Source organism: Setaria viridis, chromosome 8, assembly GCF_005286985.2.
Source record: "Setaria viridis chromosome 8, Setaria_viridis_v4.0, whole genome shotgun sequence".
Taxonomy (NCBI): Eukaryota; Viridiplantae; Streptophyta; class Magnoliopsida; order Poales; family Poaceae; genus Setaria; species Setaria viridis.
Window position 1 is genome coordinate 32,038,154 of NC_048270.2, and position 22,986 is coordinate 32,061,139.

The 22,986-nt window shown below is 45.7% G+C and overlaps 2 protein-coding genes across 5 annotated transcripts; one reads left to right on the plus strand and one right to left on the minus strand.

The window, feature by feature from the left end:
• Positions 1 to 457: 457 nt before the first annotated feature.
• On the plus strand, positions 458 to 20,598 carry LOC117866603 (uncharacterized). 4 transcript variants are annotated; one of them, XM_034750850.2, is made up of 11 exons: positions 458 to 607; positions 2,122 to 2,276; positions 2,378 to 2,639; positions 2,919 to 3,141; positions 3,238 to 3,358; positions 4,496 to 4,696; positions 15,949 to 16,001; positions 17,680 to 18,284; positions 18,389 to 18,996; positions 19,090 to 19,281; positions 19,369 to 20,598. In XM_034750850.2, the coding sequence occupies exons 2-11, from the start codon at positions 2,124 to 2,126 to the stop codon at positions 20,248 to 20,250; spliced, it is 3,300 nt and encodes a 1,099-aa protein (XP_034606741.1). In that variant the 5' UTR covers positions 458 to 607; positions 2,122 to 2,123; the 3' UTR covers positions 20,251 to 20,598. The 4 variants fall into 4 exon arrangements, with proteins under 4 accessions (XP_034606741.1, XP_034606744.1, XP_034606745.1 ...); XM_034750853.2 differs by lacking the exon at positions 2,122 to 2,276 and having other exon boundaries at positions 510 to 607; XM_034750854.2 differs by lacking the exon at positions 458 to 607 and having other exon boundaries at positions 2,168 to 2,307.
• Positions 20,599 to 20,897: 299 nt separating this feature from the next.
• LOC117834510 (uncharacterized) lies at positions 20,898 to 22,750 on the minus strand. Its single transcript, XM_034714069.2, has one exon. The coding sequence runs from the start codon at positions 22,589 to 22,591 to the stop codon at positions 21,206 to 21,208; it is 1,386 nt and encodes a 461-aa protein (XP_034569960.1). The 5' UTR covers positions 22,592 to 22,750; the 3' UTR covers positions 20,898 to 21,205.
• Between the last annotated feature and the right edge of the window lie 236 nt (positions 22,751 to 22,986).

A 22,986-nucleotide genomic window follows, 5' to 3' on the forward strand; every position in this document is an offset into this window, starting at 1 on the left:
CTCTTTACTCCGTACAATGAAGTATGTGAAAGTTTTGATGCCATGGGGCTCCATGAGAACCTTCTGGAAGGCAGCTCCGATTTTGGTATGCAATCCCATATACCTACCAATGATTCAAGTTTTTCTCTTTTACGAAAGCAATTTTTTTTGACGAAATTTACAAAGACAATTACTTGATTTGCAGGTTTCAAGAAGCCATCTGATATTGTTAATTACCTCTAGATCCGAGTCCAGTCAACGTGAAAATTGTCTATGTTCACCTGCTATCCAGAGCCAGTCTCCTCTTGCCTAGCAGTTCCTTGTCTAAGTATCAATTAATCTATAGACTATATTTATTTATTGCTCGGTCCATCCATAGTCCACTCCATCTATCCACGCCATTTATTTTTGTCAGCTCATCATCCTTGGTTGAAAATAAAAAAAATTAGGTGTATCAGTATAACACAATTATTTATTGAACTTTTTTAATTACCTGGAGATCTGGATCGAGTCATGATAGTAGTTGGGTATGTTCATTTATGTGCAGCTGCTGCGCGGAGCCAGGCATGCATCTACTTGGTTGGATTAGGAGTAAACACCTAGCATATACCTCCAGGTCTTCTTCCAGGTTAGTGGCCGGTTTTAGAAGCTCCAGTTCTCTGTCGATTACTTTTGGATTGATTGCTCTTTCTTCTGCTTCTGCGAATTCTATCTTAACACTAGATCTGCAGACTCTTATTTTTATTGTAAGATAATATAAGCAGTTTATTTTTCGATCGGGCTTCCGGGCATTGAGTTTGGGTTTGAGGGAAAATCATTAAGAGAAAGTTAGATTGTTACTTCTGTAAATATCATTGAAAGATCGTCGTTACGTAAAATACCACCGAAAGTGAAAATCCGTTCCAGAAAATACCATTATGTTGCTTTTGCAGTTAAGATGATGTTTTCCTCTCTAATGTGCAAAAGGAATTGTCATTTTCACCCTTATCTTCTTCATGGCATCAACAGCTCAAGCCTACTCATCTCAGCTGCTTCCATCCATCAGAGCAATAAAAAAATTACCAAGCAGCAGCAGCTGCGGTTCACCTCCTTTCTTCTTCTCCATGAGCCGAGTTGCAGATACACTGGTAGCAGCTTGCTATATCTCCATCGATTCTGGCAGCACCACAAAATCCAGCAGCCGTAGCTCCAATTAAAACTCACCAGAGCAGATCCATAGCAACCAGCTTCTCCTTTCCCCAATCGAAACACAGGAGAGCCGCCATCTCCCTTTTCCTCGATTCCTCCCCATGCCATCCACGTGCTCTGTTCCTCCCCTTCCTCGCGAACAGCAGCAGATAAGCAAGCATGGCAAACAGCAGATGAGGGGTTCGTGTAGCTGCGTAGTGGGGCGCCACGCCAGGCGAGCAGCACCGACATCCTGCAGCCGCGTCAGGCCAGGCTGAAGTGGGGATGGCATTGCTTGCTGCTGTAGTGAGAGAGAAAAGGACAAGGAAGAAGATGAGGATAAAATCGACAATCCACATTGCCCAATAGGGAGGAAGAAATCTTTTTCGTGCAAAAAGTAATGGGATGGTATTTTTCGGAACGGGTCACCTCTTTCGGTGGTATTTTATACATCGGCAATCTTTCAGTCTTTAGGTTCTATAGAACTAATTATCCCTTTTGGAGAATCCTCTATATATGCATGGTTTAGTAGGGCATCATATATATTTCCAAAAAGCACCTGAGCGAGATTGTTTTGCAGGGATGGCCAATGTACTTTTGTAAGAAAAATACAAATACTTTTATGAATAAACTTTTAATAAACGTTATAACTAACATGTCTGAGAGCCCTTCGCTGCTGCTAATGTTCACTTTAAACCCTTCAATGTTAATACCATGTTGATTACGGTGTGATAGAATCTTCCTCCAGTCAGAAACATGTGACATTTTATAGTTTGATTAGTACAACTTCCTTTCTTGATTCTTTGCTAAATATGTACAAACTAATTCAGATTGGTCACATACAAATAATTGCTACCAGATTCACTGGTGGTTGATTACTGGAGACTCTATTGAGACCCATGCATTCTTACCGGACATATATGGGTTTACCCTTTCAGCAATTAGCCTTATTGGATAATTTTTTGTTACTTACAGAAATGGGTGATCGAGAAAGTGATATTGAACACCTGGAGCGTGTTTTTAATGAAGCAAGCGCACAGCCATCCAGGATATCATATGGAGCTCTAAGACTCATTACCCAAAATTTTGCTGTAGTTATTGGTTCTGGTGGCTTTGGATCGGTTTATTTGGTATGCTTAGTTACTGATTGTCTGCCAAGTGGTAAAGTTTTGTACTAATAGCATGAGTTCTGCACAATGTTCATGTCATTGCTAACAGTGCGTTTTAACAGGGCAAACTTCAAAATGGTGGTATCATTGCTGTGAAGAAGCTTTCCTCACAGAGAGAAGATGTTTCTTATAAGCAATTTTTGGCCGAAGTTGATGTTCTAAGAAGGTTAAATCACAAAAATATTGTAAGATTTCTAGGGTATTGTGCAGATGCACATGGGGAAGTGATGGATGTGCAAGGAAAAATAATAATTGTTGAGGAACAACAGAGGCTACTCTGCTTTGAGCATGTCCCTAATGGAAACCTCGGCCACTATATTAAAGGTATAAAGTTTGCTACATTATTGACCCATCTATAAACGAACGTACATCATCAGCTATCCTTTCACCTGATAAAAGTATGATGTAACTAGTATAAAGTTGCCACGTCATGCAATTTGAACTACCATAAAATAACTCAAGCATAGTTTTCAGAATGAATGAGCATATAGTTCTGAGAAACATTTGTGAATTAGAAAGTTCCTTTCACAATGAAAAGATTCCATTTCTGTGAGTAATGATGAATGCATTAATCATTGAGTTCTATTATGTTCACATTTACAGAAAAGTCTTATGGGTTTGAATGGAGTATGCGTTATCAAATAATTAAGGGAATATGTCAGGGTTTGCAATACCTTCATCAAGAACGCATTTACCATTTGGATCTGAAACCAGAGAATGTGTTGCTTGGTGCTCAAATGGAGCCAAAAATTACAGATTTTGGTTTGTCCAGGTGCTTTGTTGGGCAAAAGTCCACAATAATCACTAGTAACATACTGGGAACAATGTAAGCTGTGAGACCTCAATATTTATTTATTGAACTCATATCTGTGAAACAAGTTTTATTATTGCATAATTCTCCCAACCATGTTATTACTTACAGGGGATATATGGCACCAGAATTGATAGACAACCAACAAATATCATTCAAGGCAGATATATTTAGTTTCGGTGTTACACTTGCAAAATTACTCTTGCAGAGCAACGAGCCATTAACCCAAAATGTAAGGAGAAACCTAACCTTTCTAGTATCTGTCCGATTTAAAATTTTACCTTTGCCAACTGTCGTTTAAATTGGATATGTTTTGGCATCTATAATTCACATGGAAATGCTTATTTCATTAAATCCTTCCAAATATTCCCTCAGTTTATTTATACATGTCACATTTGCTTTATGTGAAGTCAAACTCGTTCGACTTTGACCAAGTTTATAGAAAAAAATATAACAGCATCTACGATACGAAATTTGTTTCATTGGATCCAACATGAAATATATTTAAACAGTGCATATGTTTGGTAGTATAGTTGTTGTTATATTTTTCTATAAATTAGGTGAAAGTTGGACAAGTTTGTTTGACTTAGAACAAAGCAAATGTGACGTGTAAAAAAACAGGAGTCAAAAGTTGGAAACCTTGCTATACATAAGCAGCTCAATGTCTGCATAGTGGCAACAGAGTCCACTGGTCTATTCCAGGAAACAACGGTCCATTCCAGAGCTTGCCTTTGTTAATAACCTAACAATATTATATCCCGTCCCAAGAAAAAAAGTTACATATATATGTAGTGCTAATTGACTGCCACATGCATACATACCAAATGAGGTAAAGTTGACTTCCTTTTCCGGATAAATTTTGAATCCAAGCATGACTATTTTTGGGGACGGGGAGTAGTCTGGTCAAAGCCTTGCCCCTGTTGTGCATCATTTGTTACGCCGGCCAACATTACCCTGCACCTTTCCGGAAAGCCGCCAGCAGTGCAGGGGCTCTACATGCCTCTACGTTGTGTGAGGTCGTGTGATATGGGGTGCAAGTGCAAACATTGTTACAGAAATTTGTGTAGTACACAAACCAGAAACGAGGGCTTTATTTCCACATGAATTTATTTGTGGCCTGCAATAGGACGCATTACGCTCTTGAAGGCTAATCAATAGTCTCCTCTGTGGCTTGATCTAGAAAGCTGCTGCATGATTTTCTGAAGATAATATATTTGTCAAGTATACGATGTGGCTGAACACATTATAATGTGACACTTTGTAGAACAGAAGTGGCTCTGCTCTTACATCATTTACTAAAATATTCCGACAAAATATACTGAACAAGCAAAATTTATTCTTGACGGTCCTATATGTTTGTACTTTGCAGTGGCACCAATCATTAGATGATGAAGACTGCCCACAAATGAAAATGTGCGTTGAAATAGCACGGAGTTGTACCAAACGGGACCCAAACAGCAGACCTACAATCGGTGAGATACTTCATCAGCTTAACAAGACAGAAATAATGTTTCAAAAGGTTAGAGAAGTATATGAGCCGAGCAAGGACCCACAATCTTCACTGTTCAAGGTATGATCATTCAAGCCAAATAAGGAATTTTTTTTCTTTTCTATTTATGAGAACAGCTCCAATACTCCTTTCTCACGGCTGCTCGTTTCATCGGGGGCATAACGAGATCAACTGACGCTAGAAAACATGTCATCTATACTAAACAAACGATCTATCGATCTCTCATCTAAGCAAGTCGATGGCCCTTTCTCCATCTGACAGCTACGACCACGTCTTGTTGTTGATGCCACTTAAAAACACAAAGTGTGAACCGCAGGCGCACAAATTAGTTGTAAATTTTTTCTTCAAGTGTGGATTGGCAGCAAACTAGTTAAGGTTCCCTATCAAACATAACTGTCTAACCCTATCATGAAGCATGAATTGCATATAAAGGTAAACTTAATTATGATGGAGAGGTTATGAACAAGGGTAAATAGATCACATCCATATGTAAAGAGGTGGCATAACCAAAAGTAGCATGAGCCTAACGTTGTCTAGTTGTAGTTCTAGCCAAAGCAATAATCAATCCATCTAGCACATTATATTGATAAAGTGTGATACCTCAAAAGGCAGCTTGCAAGCTACCTACTCTCCCATGATCATGGCACGAGGTACGCATTAATACCTAAGATTACTCAAAACTTTACCTCAAACAACTACTAAGCGCTCTTACTCGAAGCCCCTCCTCCTAATAGCTGTTGCAATGATTCCTAAGATACTCGCCATCGATCATACTCAACATTATGCAATTCTTTGGGCTTTCCTCCCGCATGCTATTAACATACAAGATTAATCAACCACCGACTTCTTGCGTGTTACTATGATGTATCCGTAAAACATAGACTAATCACCACTATGACATCTATTCATACTGAAAGCATATGGTAGGTACACATATGAATAAGCATGAACAATAGTAGATGAAAGTGAAGACAAGAATAGACTGATATCGGCATTGAGGGTAAACATGCCTTGATGAATACAAGGCTTGGCTCCAAAACTCAGTCATGGCTTCGCCATGCAGGGACAACCATGGCAGCTAGGGTCTATCTTAAGCAATCTCGTAGGCAACCTCGAGGACTTGCAACGGTTCTCAGCTCCCTATTATGCGTGCCCTTCTGTTTCATTGAGTTCTGGCGAATGGATGTGCATGCCGATGGAGAATGGGGGCATTATATTTTTACCCAAGGATGCCATAGTGCAAAGGGGAAGGCAACATGTGAAGTAAAGCCCTACACCAATCGGCTTAGCCCTTTCCTTTGGCTGTTTGCGCTCTACTCTGTCCCCAAGTCTTATCTGATCTTTATAAGCCCCATCTTGACTTGCACGTGGGTCTACCTCATTGATTTCTTTGAAATTCGAATGGACCTTAATCACCTTACAAACTTAATTCATCATTATCCCGAGATCAACTTGCCAAATCTTCGAGTACTTATCCCAAAAATCTTCTGGAACGAATATACGTTGAACCCAAACACCATTGGGCACGAAAAGGGCCTAGGCTGATCGAGCTAGGGTACTTGGGTCAATCGGCACATGGGTTCTTGGACCCTTTGGTGCTCTTGTTTCTCGGGTGGGCTCCTTGCATCATATGAAATATAGCCAAAAACAAGCTCATGCAAAAACTGCCTATTTATGTCGTATTTCCTGCCTTGTACAATACAATTCAAAATATATCATATATGTGAATATGGGGGTATTTCAGGTGCCAAGTGATGGGTTATATAAAAATTAGTCCAGTAATTTTACTAAAATAATAATAAATAGTGTTATTAACAAGCGTCAACACTTGCCAATGCTACAAGGGGCGGCTGTTGATTCAACAAGAATGAACAAGCTGGTTAATTATATGTTTTCATTATAGGGTTTGACATTACCACTCAAGGTATGCCTCAATTGCATTGCCATGACTTCCTAAGCGCAAATCCAACATCAACCAATTCCTGTATTTTTTAAGGACTTCAAAATTTTCTCCAATTCTAAAAAAATAGATCAACCTAGGAGGATCTAGGTCATTTTTCATTAAGAAGAAGAAATAGGCACCCAAATTCGAGCTAGAGGGGACTCGAACCTGAGTGGTTAGAGTACATGACTACACCTCCCACCCTAACTAGTTGAGCTAGGCTCACTTCCTAAAATTTTCTCCAATTCTAACAATAGCCCTTAATTCTAACCCTCTATTTCATCATAACACGTGGGACCCATTCATTAGTTACTCAACTTTGGAATAGGTGGGTGGGTGGGATCCACATATAGAGGCTCCCTAGAGACCCCCTCGGAATGTTAGGTGGAGGGAGGGATTTTGAGGCCTTCCAAAATGGGGAGCCTTGTAGAGGACTTGCTGGAGTGCATTTTTTTTGTTTGACTCTCTAAATTTGGGATAGGGGACTGTTTAGAGGGCTAGTTGGAGTTGCTCTTGTGACATCATTCCCCTAGAGGAAGAAACAAAGGTCTGACAAGTCACTGGAGAAGAGAAGTAGCAGGCCCTTGATAAGTCGATATGACGATATCGACATATGAGCACTAAAATAGTATTGAGTTGAAAGCACCAACCAGTTCAAACCCAAAAAAATTAAGGGTGTGTTTGGTTTCAAGGACCATGAGGGATGGGATGGGTTGATCCCTTTTTTTAGGGTGTTTTGTTCTGAGACAAGTGGGACGGGTCCGTCGCTAAGGGGGAATATTCGTCTAAGATGCAGAACGCCCCGTCCAGCAAAATCGGGTGGACAGACCTGTCTCACTTGGACAACATCGCACTCCGTCTCGTGTGTGACCATACAGGCATGCAGGAGCGGGAGCAGGTGCCGAGGTGGTGAGGTCCAATGGCGCGAGCTCTGGTTGGGAGATCGAATTGGAGGCACCATGGACGTCCAAGCCAAGCTTGGATCTCGGTGCCTGCGGAGTGAGTTGGCAGCGGTGGTGACCTTGAAAGGCGGAGGAGGCCATGGGCCTGTGGGAGTGGGCAAGCTCCACGGCCACCGGCTAGCTCCACCGTGGCCAGCGCGCGAGCTGGAGCTTTGTGGCCGGCGCATGTAGCCTATAGATCCGTGGCAGGTGCGAGCCAGCTCCACCGTGGCCGGCGCGGGCTTGCTCCACCATGGCTGGCGTCTGCGAGCTCGCTGTGGCTGGTGTGGGCCAGCTCCGCCGCATGCGACCTGCAGCTCGGACTTCGGAGCAAGCGTGGGCTAGCGTTGCGGCGACTGGCGCACACGAGCTTGAGCTCTGCGGCCAGCAGCTTTAGTGAGCTGGAGATGGAGGGGGAGGTAGAGGAGAAGGTGGGGCACCATGGGGAAGAAGATAAGGCTCTCCAAAATAAATGAAAATAAGCATAGAAGATGACAAGTGGGGTTCGATGATTGATGTGTCTAATGGTGTTAAAATGGCTATCCATCCCATCCTCACCATCCCTAGTACCAAACAAAGAAATGGGATGAACCCATCTTCTCAACCAAACATGAAATGGGACGATCCCAACCTGAAAAATAGGGATAGGACAATCCCATCACATATTGTCCCTGAACCAAACACACCCCAAGTTGATATGGAAAAGGTGGACAATTTACTTATATCTCAACACTCCCCCTCGAGTCGTTAATTATTTTATTGAGTTAAATACACCAGTGGCCCTTGAACTTATCCTGTGGTATCATTTAGGTCCACAAACTCTCAAAATTGAAATTTGGCATCCTAAATTTTCTAAGTGGCTCACTGGAGGTCCATACCTCTTTGCTAGGCTGTTTAGATCTGAGGTGGCGTGTGTTGGTATATTTAACAATCATGAATAAATCTGCAAGCACATGGATATAACGTTGTAGGATTTCACCCAAAAGTATTCCCGAGGGTATTGTATTTCCCAAGCCAGGTAGGTCAAAAGAGTTTACTATGCATATGAGTAATCATAAGATGAGTAGATGCACTACACAAGACAGGTGTAAGGTAATAAGATTGGTAGTGTGACACACACAGAAGAATCATCTTAAGATAACTAAGCTAGGGAGAAAGGTGTAAGAGTTAGCTCGAGGTTCATATGTACTTCTTATATACTGCACAGATCATACAAGCATAACATACATACACATTGTATAGGACTTAGTTCTATGCACCCAGGTACTATGGGGAGATAGTATCCCTACCGGTCTACCAGCGTAGTTACTGCTTATTTATGAACTCCTACAGCATACTCGAATGTGATGGATTACGAAGGACGAACAGGGCTTTCACCACCTGCCGCCTACCCCTAGGAACCCATGGGGCAAACTCATATCCAACGAAGCTAAGTAATCCAAGCATCATGCTTGTATTATTAACAACACTCCAGCCGTCCTGAGCTATTGTGACCAGGGCTAAAGCCACCATAGACATAGCCATTAAACCGATGCCGTGGCATAGATCAAATAGCCTATGCATGGTATACATGCACACAAAGTATATATTGTAGCATGATCTAGAGACATACATGAGATCATATAAGCCTATACTATGATAGCAAGGGTATATGACGAACATACAAGCATATAAGCTTAGCATATCAACATAGCAAGGGTACAAGATTAACTCATGCATATAAGATCCAAGCATAACACTATATGAAGAAGATAAGTAACTTGAATAGCATAAAATCAATCTAGGAATAAAACAAGAGCCATACCCTGAACTCACAAGAAGACTTGGAACCTTGAGTAGAGCTACTCTAGTCTAACTCCACTAACTTGGAAATTATGAGGGAGAGAGTGATTCAACTTGTGGTGTGTGTTGGAATGGATGGAGAGCTACTCTATTTATAGGAGCTTGGAGGCGGTTCTACTAGGGAATCTTTAGGGAATATCCTATAACCAACATAGGGGCCCCATCCACCATCACCAAGCATTGCCTGGAGACGAGGGGAGGCAAGGGCGGTTCGGCTGAACCCCTAGTTCAGCCGATCCCCTATGGGCCCCACTCACAATCGCCTTCACCTGGGTGATTGCCTGATGGGTCCCAATGGCGGTTGTGTGCGCTTCCTGGTGAATTGAGGTGGTTGTGGTCATTTGTGGGCCCTTCAATCCATGGGTTGCACATGCGGCAGCCTCCTACTGGTTGGAGTTGTGTTTCTTGCTCCTTGGAGTGTGTTTTCTCCTCTCTTTTGTGCTTCTTCACCTCTACCCAAATATTCTCCAAGGACATGTGGAACTACACTATTCTAAATCAAATATGCATGTAAGAAATGCCAATCCTCCTTTATTCTTGAGAATATTGATGGTCATATTTGGTACTTAATGACCATCAACGTGTCAGTTAGGCACCATGCTAGCAATAATATGCAAGGAACCCTCTAATTTCCATCATCTCTTAGACTCCACCCCCATCTCTATCCTTTTCATCTTCTCCCCTCCCTGGTGGACCGGCGACGTGACCACAAAGCTGTCACGGCCCACGCTATCCTCATGCTTGCCATCGTAGCATGGCTGCACTCCTGCCTCTACACTATCACCAAGGTCGGGTGAGCCTGCGAAGGCACCTCCTGTGACAGGGGGCTGGTTCCAATGCTACAATGTGAAAGTGCATTTGGTCCCCTAAGTGGGTTTTGGTGTTGATGACATGCATGATTAAGGGACTAATAAATTTATCAAGTAATTGATAGGTTTAAATTCTAAGAAGTGCAAAGGTGTAAGAAACGAACCCCAAATTTCATTGAAGAATGATGTTGAGCTTAAAAGGTGACTCTTTTATAATTTCTATTTTTGAAATTGAGTAAAGGAACACCATACTATTAAGGGGGATGCGGATGGATAGCTTTAAGATGTCAAAGTGCTCGTTTGAGATGCTAACAACCCTTGAGAGACATCAATCATGCACTTGCACGATCATTTTCTCACAGTTTCTATTAGTATCGGAAGTTCCAATAGGGGGTCGGAAGTTTCGATATCAGCCAAAAGTTTTCAGAAACTTCCGGACGGGGGTGCTCAGGGGATTTAAATTAACATATTGGAAGTTCTGACACTATGTCGGAAGTTCCAAAAATAAGCACCGGAAGTTTCTAAAAACTTCTAAAGAGGGGTTCCTAGTCGCTTTAGTTTAACTGTGTCGGAAGTTCCGACAAGCACATAACAGCACTGTAACGGCTAGATTTTGGGACTTGGGTATAAATACCTCCTTAGCCCCCTCCTTCATTGCTGCTGACCTAACTCGAGCAACACAACCCATAGAGCATTCAATACTCCTCCCACTCCCTCTTTGAGCTAAATCCTTAAAAGTTTGAGCTAGGGATTGGGTGAGAGCAAGATTGGAGGTGTGAGACTTGAGGCTTTGAGTGTAAGGTTCAACAAGTTCACCTCAAGAGCACTTGAAGCATCTTCGGCCTTTGATTCGCATTTGTTACTCTTGAAGCTTGCTTCTAGATGGTTAGGCGTCACCCGTTTGAACGCCATCTTTGTGTGGTGCGCCCGGGAATGTTTGTATCACCCCATCCTTTGTGGATTCATAGTAAGTAACTCAATCCTTCTTTGTGGTCAATTGAGAGAGGTAAAGGGTTAGTGAGGACCTAGTTCTATGTGAGCTCCTCAATGGAGACATAGTTTCATTTGTGGAAGTCAACTTCGATAAACAAATGTTTTGTCTTGTGTGCTTGTTGTGTTCCTTTAGTTTATATTGACCTAGAAGCTTGTTTTGTGCTGATCTATATATTTGTGAAGTTCCTCTCATATCTATCACCTGCAGTAGTCCTTATACAACACTTGCTGCCATCACCCATGTGGCGACGAGCGTCGACAGGTTCCCCGTGCCCGCGCACTCATGGGCCCTTGACGCCGTCTCGGTGGTCATGGCTGCGGTTCTGCTCCTAGGCTCTTAGGTGGGAGAGAGGGAGGCAACTCTGCTACCAAGGAGCCTCTGCTAAATGACATGTGTGAGATGGCCGATGAGAACAGCCACAGCACCGCTGAGGCATCCAAGTTCACCGGCGCGAGCATCCTCAGCGTGCTCACCATCTCCTGGCTGCGGCGGGGGAGAGTGGCATGGGAACAAGCACCGTTGGTGACAGTGGGTGTGAGGAGGCTCGGCTCGGCTAAGATCGGTGGAGGTTCGATTAAGATGGGGCTGCTGGTCTCACGCATGGCTAGTGGACATTCGACTATGCAAGGAGAGAGAGGGTAGAAGTGGCACCCTAGCCTAGCTGCTCATGCCCGAGAGCAAAATTGAGCAAGAGAAGGAGATGGACAAGGGGGAGCTCGATGTGGCTGCCATTTGGAACCCCAAGTTGGAGTTGGAGGGGCTAATCTAGGGCCCTATCACGCCGGTCCATCTCCACTGTGAGCTTCGCGCCGCCCCATCCATGCCGGACGGCTGTAGTTTGCCACATCATCATGCCATGCTGTGTCGTTCCATCCAACTATCATAGGAACCTTATGTCACCCCGCCCACCCAAGCTTGGAGCATCGGTCAACCCGCCATCACCCTACCACAGGACTTCGATGAACTTTTTCGCCTCTTGTCTTGAAGTGGTCTCCACCACCAGCACACACAGAGAGAAGGGAGCAATAACATAAGAGAGGTCAATTTAGGAGAGGAGAGAGAGGGCAAGGGGGATAGTGTAAAAGTGGCTGCCACACAAGGGTGCCACATCAGCAAAGACAGCCTGACAAAGCGATATGGACCTCCGGTGAATCACTTAACAAGCTCAAGGTGCTAGATTTTGATTTTGAGAGTTCGTGGACCTAAGTGGCAGATCAGTACAAGTTCAAGGGCCGCTGGTGTATTTGACTCTATTTTATTTAATCACGTCTGCTATAGTCAGCAATAGCCAGTAGATACTCAATACTCTCTTCAAAATTTCTCTGTTACGATGTTACATAAAGGATTTATGCTTGTGCCTAGATAAGCCTGCAATAGCCTGACTGCTTTATGCTTCGTGCTAATTTTGAGAAAAAAAAGAGTACCGGAGCAATGAGTGAAATGCACCGGAGGTCAATTAACTTGTAAGGAGGTGTCACTTAGATCCATGAACTCTGAAAGTGCATTTCTGGGTCTATAAACTTGTTAAGTCATTCACTTAGATCCATGAACTTTGAAAGTGCATTTCTGGGTCTATAAACTTGTTAAGTCATTCACGCATGTCCATAACCGTCCACATAGGTATCTAGCGCTGACATGGCATGGTGGCTGGGTATGTTCTCTCTCATCCCTGCTATCTTCCTCTGTCTCCCTCTAACATTTCATCGAACATGTTGACGGCAGTGGCGGCATGGAGCTCTTCATCCGTTACCGGCGCTCTGTCCTCCCTCCAATGCCATCATCTCCTTAGCTGGCACAATGAAGGCTCGCTTGCCGGCGTCATTGTCCTCCTCCTAGATCGCCAGAGCCACCTCGCCATAGTAGCGCCGCACAGCCAACTGCCCCAGGTAGCACATGCTGGCACCACTTCTTGCCACCATGTGCGTCGACGGAAAGCACCCTCGACTCGCCGGCCCCACTGACCGAGACTGCAAGTAGAGCGATTGGCCATCGTAGGAGCTAATGTTTGGAGCGCTGATGGCAATGGATGCAGCGGAGGGGTATGAAGTGAAGCAGATGAAGAGCTCCTTGCCACCGCTGCCGTCATGTTCGATGAAATGCCAGAGGGAGAGACGGAAGATGCAATGGATGAGAGAGAAGATGCCCTGTCAGCCTCTCATGTCAGCACTAGATGACCATGTGGAGAGCTATGGATCTGCGGTGAACGACTTAACAAGTTTATGGACCTAAAAATGTACTTTCGGAGTTCGTGGACCTAAATGACACCTCATTACAAGTTGATGGACCTCTGGTGCATTTTACTCTAGAGCAATTTTTCTCTATTACGATGTTACATGAAGGATTTATGGCAGAGTGCTTGCGCTTAGATATCCCTCAATAAATCCTTTATGTCTAGAAAGGCTAATACTACCGCCTGCAATAGTCAGCAATAGCCCACTAGATACCTAATACTCTCTTCAAAAATTCAAAGCATGGGACCTTTCTTCTCCAAGGTCCAAGCACGGGCGTTTGGTTGTGGGCTTGTGGCTCGTGCAGCAGCAGTGTAGGTGTCTAGTGCGAACTCTCTCTGTTTTTTCTCGTTATTACGTCAATCCAAACTCATCGAAATGAACTAGTCCATATTTCAAAGCAAGAAAAATGAAATAGGATTGCTGGCTGGGAAGGCGGATAAAAAAAGTTGGTAAGATCTATTCCCTCCGTTCCAAATTGAAGATCATTTTAAATTTACTAGATAATGATTTTTAGTATGTATCTGGACATACGAACCCGGGTCAATGCCGGCAAGAAAACCAAAACCAGGTTTACGCGTTAGCATCTATCATGGCATCTATCTCGAAAAGCGTCCCTAACCCGGGAGGGACGTCACCTGGGGCTCCCCAACCCTGACCGAAGGGACGGGCCCAGCCCGAGGGCAAGACCCGCTCCCAACCTCCTCGAGATGGTCAGGGGATCGTGGGACCCATCGTGACTCTCCTAGTGTAGACCCCGCAAGTGCCCCGACCCCGTAGAGGTAGTCGGGGAAGGGGGTCCCACAATCGGTAGGTCGGATACCCGGGGTGCGACGCCCATGACTCTCAGTCATCGCCTGTACCCCACGACATGACGCCCATGATCAAGCCATGCCCAACCATGTGCGTCATGGGGCCTCACATGAGCCATGCCTGGAACTATGAAGGACATGTGCTCCATTGTGCCAGCTAGCCTCGTCGTAATCACCACTGCCCCGACATCAGCACATCTGCAACAGGAGGCCCCCCATGACGTCAGCACAACTGCAACAGGAGGCACCCCACGATGTTGCATGGGATCTGAGTGGGAGGAGATCGCGTGACATGACCGCTGCAAGGCCCGCTCCGACTCGGGCAGTGAGGCCCCTTCCTTTCTTCTTTTCCCTTGTAACCAGACCCGAAACATATATAAGGGGAGCTCTCTCTCTCTCTCTCTCTCTGGACACTTGTACTCACACCCCACACTCATCTTCTCCATGTTTGCAAGTACCTCCGTTGTAAGCAGTGAGCTCTCAGGCTCGAGGAACCCGATTATGTGACCCGACTAGATGTAGGGCAATCGGCTGAACTAGTATAATCCCTCGAGTTCGAGTGGTAGCCATCGAGAGTTAGGATCACGCGACACAAGTCACTAGTCCACGGTAGTAAGCACCGACACATGTAATTTAAAATGATCTACAATTTAAAAAGGTGGAAGTATACCCATAGACCACCACAAAGCTCATAAGTCATGTTTTTCATGCAAAATAAGTGCACATGTGGTTTTCTAGGCTTTGAAACCACTAACTAGAGTAGGAAGAATGCCAGCTGCATAGTTGGAGAAGGGTGAGATTCATGCTGGCTCGACATAGATAGTTGGACAAAAAGTTAGCAAAAGCAAATAGCAGAAAAGAAAAACACCCAAAGACCACCCCGAGCTATATTTCATTTGTTGATGTAACATGAAGTTTACTCTTTTTTTCTAAATATTTTTGTCAACTGTTTGGACATTTGAACAATTTGAAATATCTGAACTAGAAGGAAACATATAATTTTCATAAAAAGTTTGTCTCCAACTATGAATAATTTATAAATTTTTAGTACAAGCTGAATTTTGCCAGCTGGTAACAAGAGCTGGCATGGATACTTTTCACATGTGCTGGCGCCTATCAAGAACCGATATGGATGGTTATCGAGTATGAGGTATGTGTATGGGTGGGTGACACTTCGGTAGCTGCTAATACCAGCCGTCACAGATGACTTTTTCGTGCTGGCTCTACATATAAAGGAAAAGATCACAGCTGATACAGATGAATATTTAGCTAGTAGTATAACTAAAATCCGATAGTATACTGCTACTAAGAAGGAACATAACATTTTTTATGAGATTTTCTACTTGTCAGGGGGCTGAGATTAATTTTCGATTCTATAAGTTGCTTTTTGCCCTGAAAATTTTGTCCCTGCAACTGGAAATTTGATTTCTTCTTGGGGTCACAGGTCAATGATTGGAAAAACTACACTGGATTTATTTTTTGACACACGGTTCTGCGACCAGAAAAAACACACACCATATTTTCCGCTCTTGTTCTGTGATAGGAAATACAATACTAGGATTTTGCTGCTGCAGAGACAAGGTCTTTTGGACAAAAAAGAAATGACCGAGAAAAACATAAATCTCTGTTGATTGGGAGCGAGAGAAACTTTACTTTTACTTGGGTTTCTTTTCTTGTAATTCAAGACAATTATCATTAAAAATGTATAAAGTAATTATCTTTTATGTTTTGAATAATATTACAGATTCTGCAAAGATTCCACAAATTGTCAGCACAAACTCCTCGCAAACATTCCAGGTACACCGTACACATACATTTTTTAACAATTGATTCAGCTCGGTGGTTTTTTTTATTTAATTCTATACAATAAAATAGTAACCATATATAATGTTTTCTAATTTATTTTATTTATATTTGATATCTACTATCTGGTAATTGTTATATTATTTTATTTTACCAAAGTGGCTCCAAAGTTTCTTTAATACTTCATCAACAGTACTTGCACTTCACAATTGATAAAACAATTAACAAAACTACATTTCCCGAAATTTTTTTGATAATTTTACCAGTCAGCACAACAAACAAATATCATTCTTAACATTCTACAAAAGTGTAATTTTGCTAAACAGACGTGTAGTTTTTTATTCAGTATAACCAGTGTATATTTGCAACGACAATTCTTAGAAGTGTAGTTTTGTGGTAGTGATTGTCGGTGAAAATTTTAGTTTCAAAAGGTGATCCTTGAAAATATAGTCTTATGGTCATTCTTTTAAACTATTTTCTGCATTTTTATGTGCAAAAGGTTTTGCAAAATCATAAAGTAAAATATATTCATGGTATAATTGCACTAGGAAAGTCCACGAACTTCAGCTAAATATATGATAGCATTGATTTTTTTCATTTGTTTGACAATTTATCTTTTCTACAAATACTTATAAAAATATATAAATCTACAAGTTAAATGAAAATTGTTGTTGATGATAGAAGTAGTGGTACTCAGCACCAAGGTATCCATGTATGAATGAGATGGAGTAACTTTTTCAGGCGGTACAACAGCTACGTTGGAAAAGGGGTACCGTTGCCTATCCAAAAGTGACCATTAAATCCTTTTTTAAAAAGTGACCATCCAATCATGTGTTACTTACCCATTTGGTGTTACTGGAGTGTGCTGAAATCCATTTGAGCGCAAGATACCTCAAAAACACATCCATGTTACCAAAGTTCTAGAGTGATCATCCAAGACAATTAGAACAAATCTAGAGATTCATTAGTGTTAGAGTATCCTAGGTAGATAGAGCTAGGTAGTTTATGCCTTGTGCTACATTCTTAGAGTGAACCAACTTTATACACTTAGTGTGCTGGTATCTTGGGACCTTGATGGTTCGTTAGTAAGTCTTCAACCCTCCGACTTAGAGCGGCGACGACGGTCGCATCAGGTGATCGGAAAAGGATGGAGTGGTTAGTCTTGCCTTTGTGGTAAACATCACACCCAGCTTGGCAGGAGCCTTGTGGCGAGTTCATTCTTTTAGCCGAGATAGATTTGGTGATCAGAAGCTCTAAAGTGGAATATGGTTGCATTTGCCTACCGATACTAAGGGATAAATCTTCATACCTGTGCATGCAGTTGAGGGCTTGGAGAAGCTAAGCAGGAGAGATGTGAAGGGATGGTGGGAGGACGAGGAGTCCTGCTTGAAGGGCTGTCTGGCCACTACCAGGGGCGGCGAGGAAAGGCAAGGCAGTGTGTGTGTGTTTTGGCCGGGAGTGGAGTCGCCCTCGGCATCGCCTTCGAGCAATGCGGAGGCCTGTGTTTCCCGTCCTTTCAGACCATAGGTTAAAGTTTTAGGTTGGAAACTCCATTGCGTGCTATAGACCAGACACCAAAGCAAAATAGTACTACCTCTCATGTTGCTGATGATGAGCATAATAATCAAGTTTTAATTTCGCCAAATCAGTCAATTTAACAAGCTATATGCAGGGATTCCGGGCTTCTGTCGGACGGAGAGACATCGAGCCGTAGCAGGATCGCGGACGGAGTGAGCCGTGGCAGCATCGCCGCCGTAGCCACATACAGGCCGGTGGTGCCACTGGACATCTTCTCGTGCCCGATCCCCCCGTCCTCATCCGATGGCGACAACAACGAGATAAGCCTCACTGATGGTGTCTCATACAACCACAACTGCCGATCCATCCCGGCGGTGGCGCTCAAGGCACTCATTGCCAAGAAACCGGAGCTGGCCTCGGAGTGCGGCGCCACTGCAGATGACGTGGATAACGGCCGCGCCACCGGCCTGGTGTTCGTCTCGGAGAGGGACGGCGGGCTGGAGACACTTCATGTGGCCCTGCGCTGCAACGGCAAGGTGAAGGTGCTGAGCCTGGCCGACATCTACGGCGCCGACAACTTTGGTGGCGTGCGCATGGAGGACACTGGCGGTTTCGGCACCAGCTTCGTGGGTCACTACGCCGACCCCTCCATCATCTACGTCTCAACAAAGACGAGGGTTGGGGTTCGCCGAACCCCTTGGACGGCGGTGTACCGGACCAACCTCAGGACCGGCGAGACCAAGCGACTCACTCCAGACGGTAGGAAGCTGAATGGAATTATTAATATTCATTTTTGGATCATTATTAAATAATTGCTTTGGGATAACTAACATGGTGATCATGATCCGGTGTACTGCATGCAGGGCAGTCTGATCTGAGCCCCGCTGTCTCACCGTCGGGGACGAGGGTGGCGGTGGCCAGCTTCCGGTCCGGGTGGACCGGCGAGATCGAGCACCTCAAGACCGACATCGTCCTGATGAACGTGGACAGGTACGCGAGCGGTGGGAGCCTGGACCGCAAGCCCATCATAAACGACGGCGGGTGGCCTTCCTGGGGCAGCGACAACATCATCTTCTTCCATCGAGGGGTCGACGAGTTGGAGGACCCTGCCAGCGGCAGGAGCAGGACGGCAACAAGCTGGGGCGTGTTCCGGTGTGACCTCACCACTATGCAGATCGACCGGGTCACGCCGACGGGCATGGACGCGATGACTCCGGCGGCAATCAGTGAGACCAAGGTGGCCGTGGCAACCATACGATTGAGGACGACCGACGACGACATGAGGATTGGCTGCCGAGTGGAGGCTCAATACCGCCACATCGAGATCTTTGATGTCAGCTCGCCGGACCAACCGCCAGTGAAGATCACCCAGAACATATTCACCAAAGCCGACTACTACAGCCCCTTCGTGCTTGACGGCGGCAGCTGCATAGGCTACCACCGTGTCGGAAGGAACACAATGATCCAGAAGGTAGCTTCAATTCCTCTATACAGCATATTAATATAACTTAAACTCACACACTCATCCGAAGGTATGCTACAATAATCTTTTGATTGCACCCAGGATAATGGAAACAGCAACGTGCCGAGGATTTTCGACAATATGCAGTCTCCCCACGTCGACGTGAAGTTGTTCAGGGTTTCGGGCCTTGTTCCCTCATTCTCTGCCGACGGCTCAAAGCTCGCGTTCGTAGGAAACGACTTCAAGAGCATTTGGCTCGCCGACAAGCAAGGCCAGCGCGAGGTGCATAAGCAGGTCTGATGTGATGCCATTCTCTTCAACAACCTTTGAAATAATGCAGGAGTTCCTCATTATATAGTATTTGGTTCATGACATTTGCAGGGGAGGATATCATCAAACTACATATTCTCTCTAGTGTGGAACCAGAACCCAGATATGGACACACTCTATGCCTGCGCCGCCCCCTCTTTCTTCAGCGCAAATGACAACTACATGGTTATCTATGCCGTCTCCAATGTGTCGAGCTCCGATTCCCATATGGTCGTTGTTCGTCGCCTCACAAAATTTTACTTCAATGCCTACCCATCCACTAACCCTGAAGGGACCAAGATCGTCTTCCAGTCGACGAGGGACGATCGTGGCGACTCAAGAAAAAGATCGTCTTACACGTACAAGAACCTGTATATCATGGAGGACGCCCAGATGGGGGAGCTCGGGAAGGGGTCTGTGACGCGGCTCACGAGTGGACCGTGGACCGACACCCAGTGCCAGTGGTCACCCAGGGGGAACTGGATCGTCTTCTCTTCCACACGCGACAAGCCGGCCGCCGCACCGGAGAACTACAACGAACTTGACCCCGGCCACTTTGCCATCTACCTGGTGAACGCGGCCGATCCCACGGTGGTCGTGAGGGTGGTCACGAGTGGTGACCCCGGACCCGGTGCGAGCAGCATCGCCGGGCACGTCAACAACCCGGCGTTCAGCCCGGACGGCAGGAGCATCGCTTTCACGTCCGACATCGCCGCGGTCTCCGCTGAGCCCATCTCCATGCCCATGGCCAAGGTCATGGCCTCGGTCAGGCCGTACGGCGATATCTTCTCCGTCAACATCGACCCCAACGACATCTGCAGGAACAAGGACATCGACAGGGTCCACCGCGTCACGCACAGCCGATACGAGTACTCCACGTGCGCCTGGACCAAGTGGACCGACGATCCCGAAGCCCAGTGGTACATGCTGCTGAACGCCGCTGCTTCGATCTAGAGCCACCGCCTTCTCCACGGGGGGTGCCCCTTGTAAGTGCAAGCTGACGGACGAGAGCTGGCACATCCGCAAATGACTGGGCACCTAATCGTTCCAAGGAGATGCTGCTACTGGTCATCCGATCCATATCCCATTTCCTTTTGTTTGCGACTACCCTACTTCTGAAGATATGCATACTCACAAAATCCTTTGATGAGGGTTTTCTTCCTTCCCAATAAATATGTCACGTTATATTGCAAAAATATCATGTTTTCGATTGAGAAACTCAACTACGTACATTACTGTGTATAAGTTTTATTGTTTCTTGCGCAGCACTTTTATTAAAATGAAGCACAATATAATGTCTCCTATCTGACAAGCAGAGTGTTTTTTTGGTCCTAAGGAGCTGCATGAGTTTTCCAGCTAGTTACAAGAACCTGCTGAACATTTGTAGTCTTGAAACTGGATAAACGTAATGCCCGCCACGAGCCCAAGGTTGACAGAGATATCATAATGCATCATCACAGGTAAGAACTACAAAACTTTACCTTCCAGAAATTAAAAATGCACATAGCTGTTCAATCGCTTCATTCATGGGGACACGCAGAATATATGGCAGACGACTCAGACATGTAACGGAAACTGGAACTGGATTAACCAGGTACATCGCACAGCTCAAATTCAGGCTAAAGAACATAGATTCAGTTCCTGGGCACAAGATGTCATCACCACATTCACGTTCAAACACAACAGTACATAGCGACTAGCCATCTACAAAGGAGCTTCAAAAGGAAGTACACATAAGTTAAATACTAGAAGCCATCAAATTCAGACAAGCATGGCAGAAATCATACACAAAACAACAGCATACACTTGTTCTCAGTCACAAACAAAACAGCTTGGCGCCTCAAACCAAGCAGCATCAGCGCTTCCAATCCATTCGTGCTCATTAGGACAAGATTTGATCTGCACCAGTTCATTCAGAAGGAAAAAGCCATGTCGGATTCATCGGACTGCCATCATGTGCCCGGAGGCTGCCCTCTGGTATTTCTGCAGCAAATGGCGCCATTGTACCATCCTTCATGCTGTACACAAATCTATCAAAAGGAGGTGCATTTTTAGCAGGGTAGAGGCCACCATCAATGAAGTAGATAAGGTCATCTTCGACTCCGTCGTACTGACACGCATGGAATGAGTTGCTGCTGCACGGGCTGATAAAAATGCAGTCGCCATCCAAGCTGTTGATCTCAGTGAATTTGAAAGGGTTTGTGCTCAAGTCCACCTCAAATACCCCAATCTTACAAATGTTGTGCCAGCCTTCTGCACCGCCTAGGTATGTCACAACCAGCAAAAGTTTCCCATGCCACTCAACTATGTTCCACCTCTGTCCATAGCTATCCTTGACCTCAGGCAGTTCGGTCACGCAGCGCTCGACACGAGAAACCATCAGGCCACTGTCGTCTTCCGAGATGTCAAAGACGAAGAGGTTTGTGGTGAGCTTGCTGAACATGTAGACCTTCCCCTGGTACAAGGCGATGTCACTGAACTTACTGATGCAGCCTCCATGGCACACGCACCACGACGTCATCCCAGGCCGCCACAGAGCAAGCTTAGCAGCACTCCTGTGCACAGAGATGGCAGCCACAACGCACTTGGAGCCAGGGTCAGGTGAAGAGGACAAGACCACCTTGCAGAACGACATCACATACTGCGCACCATTAACCGTGCAATGCACTGCGCCGGAGCCATTGGCGATGGGGAGAGATCTGCTGTAGGCATCAATGAAATGTGTGGCTACAGAAGGCGGCGGGAGACGGATGACGTCCCGGGAGAACGCGTCCATCAGGAAGCACCGGCCGTCACCAAAGTAGCGACCTTTATTGAGCTGCACGCCGGCGAGCCACCCTTGGAAAGCTCCGACGCAGCGGACGTCAACCGCCATCTCCCGTGACGGCAGCGGGATGCGCCGCGCGCCCGTCATGGCCCCGTCAGCGCAGAAGCTGGAGAAGGCGAAGTCAGAGAGCACGAGCAGCGGGAGCGGTGGCGGCGGCCGCCCGTGGGCACGCGCCGCGGCCCGCCACGCGCGGCAGGCGGAGCGCAGCCTGGCGCGGTCGTCGGCGCGGGGTATGCGGCCGACCACAAGGCCGAGGATGTCCGCCGGGAGGTCCGCCCACGACGCGTGCTGCAGCACGGGGACCGCGCCGGGCCCTGGCAGCTCAGGAGCCGTGGGGCATTCCGTCGAACGCCTTGACTGCACCCACGCAACCGACGGCCACGACGGCGAATGCCGCCGCCCGCGAGGGGTGCGGGCGTGTAGAGGTGGGTCTCGACTCCGTCCTGGGCCTCCTCTACCCGGACCCATGACTGCCGGAGGGTGCTGTGGCGGCAGGGATCCTCGCGCCCTGGGGGAGATGAGCCCCTTGCGCCGGCCGGCCGCTGGGTGCCTCGGCTTCCTCGAGCAATGATTGACGGGTGCTAGAGTTGCTGGCGCTTCCAAAACGAGGTGAAAAAGGATGCAGATGCAGCGCTGCCTGTTGGACTGACACGTGGGGCCCTGACTGCGTCTGTGTTGTGGGCCGGGTATCTTATTGCAAAGGAAAATTATATCATTTGCTCCAGTGATTGGTCCTTTCTTTTTTAGAATAATTACTACCTTCTATATTCATATTTTCAAAAGGAAAATTTGAAACTTATCTAAGCCCCATGCTACAACAATCATGTCATGTGGTTCATATCATGAATTTTTAAAAAAAATTA

Excerpts from the sequence above, each read along its gene's own strand:
- LOC117866603 (XM_034750850.2), top strand. The coding sequence starts at position 2,124 with ATGGGTGATCGAGAAAGTGATATTGAACACCTGGAGCGTGTTTTTAAT. Across the intron at positions 2,277-2,377 it reads GCTTTGGATCGGTTTATTTG|GGCAAACTTCAAAATGGTGG; the intron begins GTATGCTTAGTT and ends GCGTTTTAACAG. Across the intron at positions 19,282-19,368 it reads AGCGCGAGGTGCATAAGCAG|GGGAGGATATCATCAAACTA; the intron begins GTCTGATGTGAT and ends TGACATTTGCAG.
- LOC117834510 (XM_034714069.2), bottom strand. The coding sequence starts at position 22,591 with ATGGGTCCGGGTAGAGGAGGCCCAGGACGGAGTCGAGACCCACCTCTA.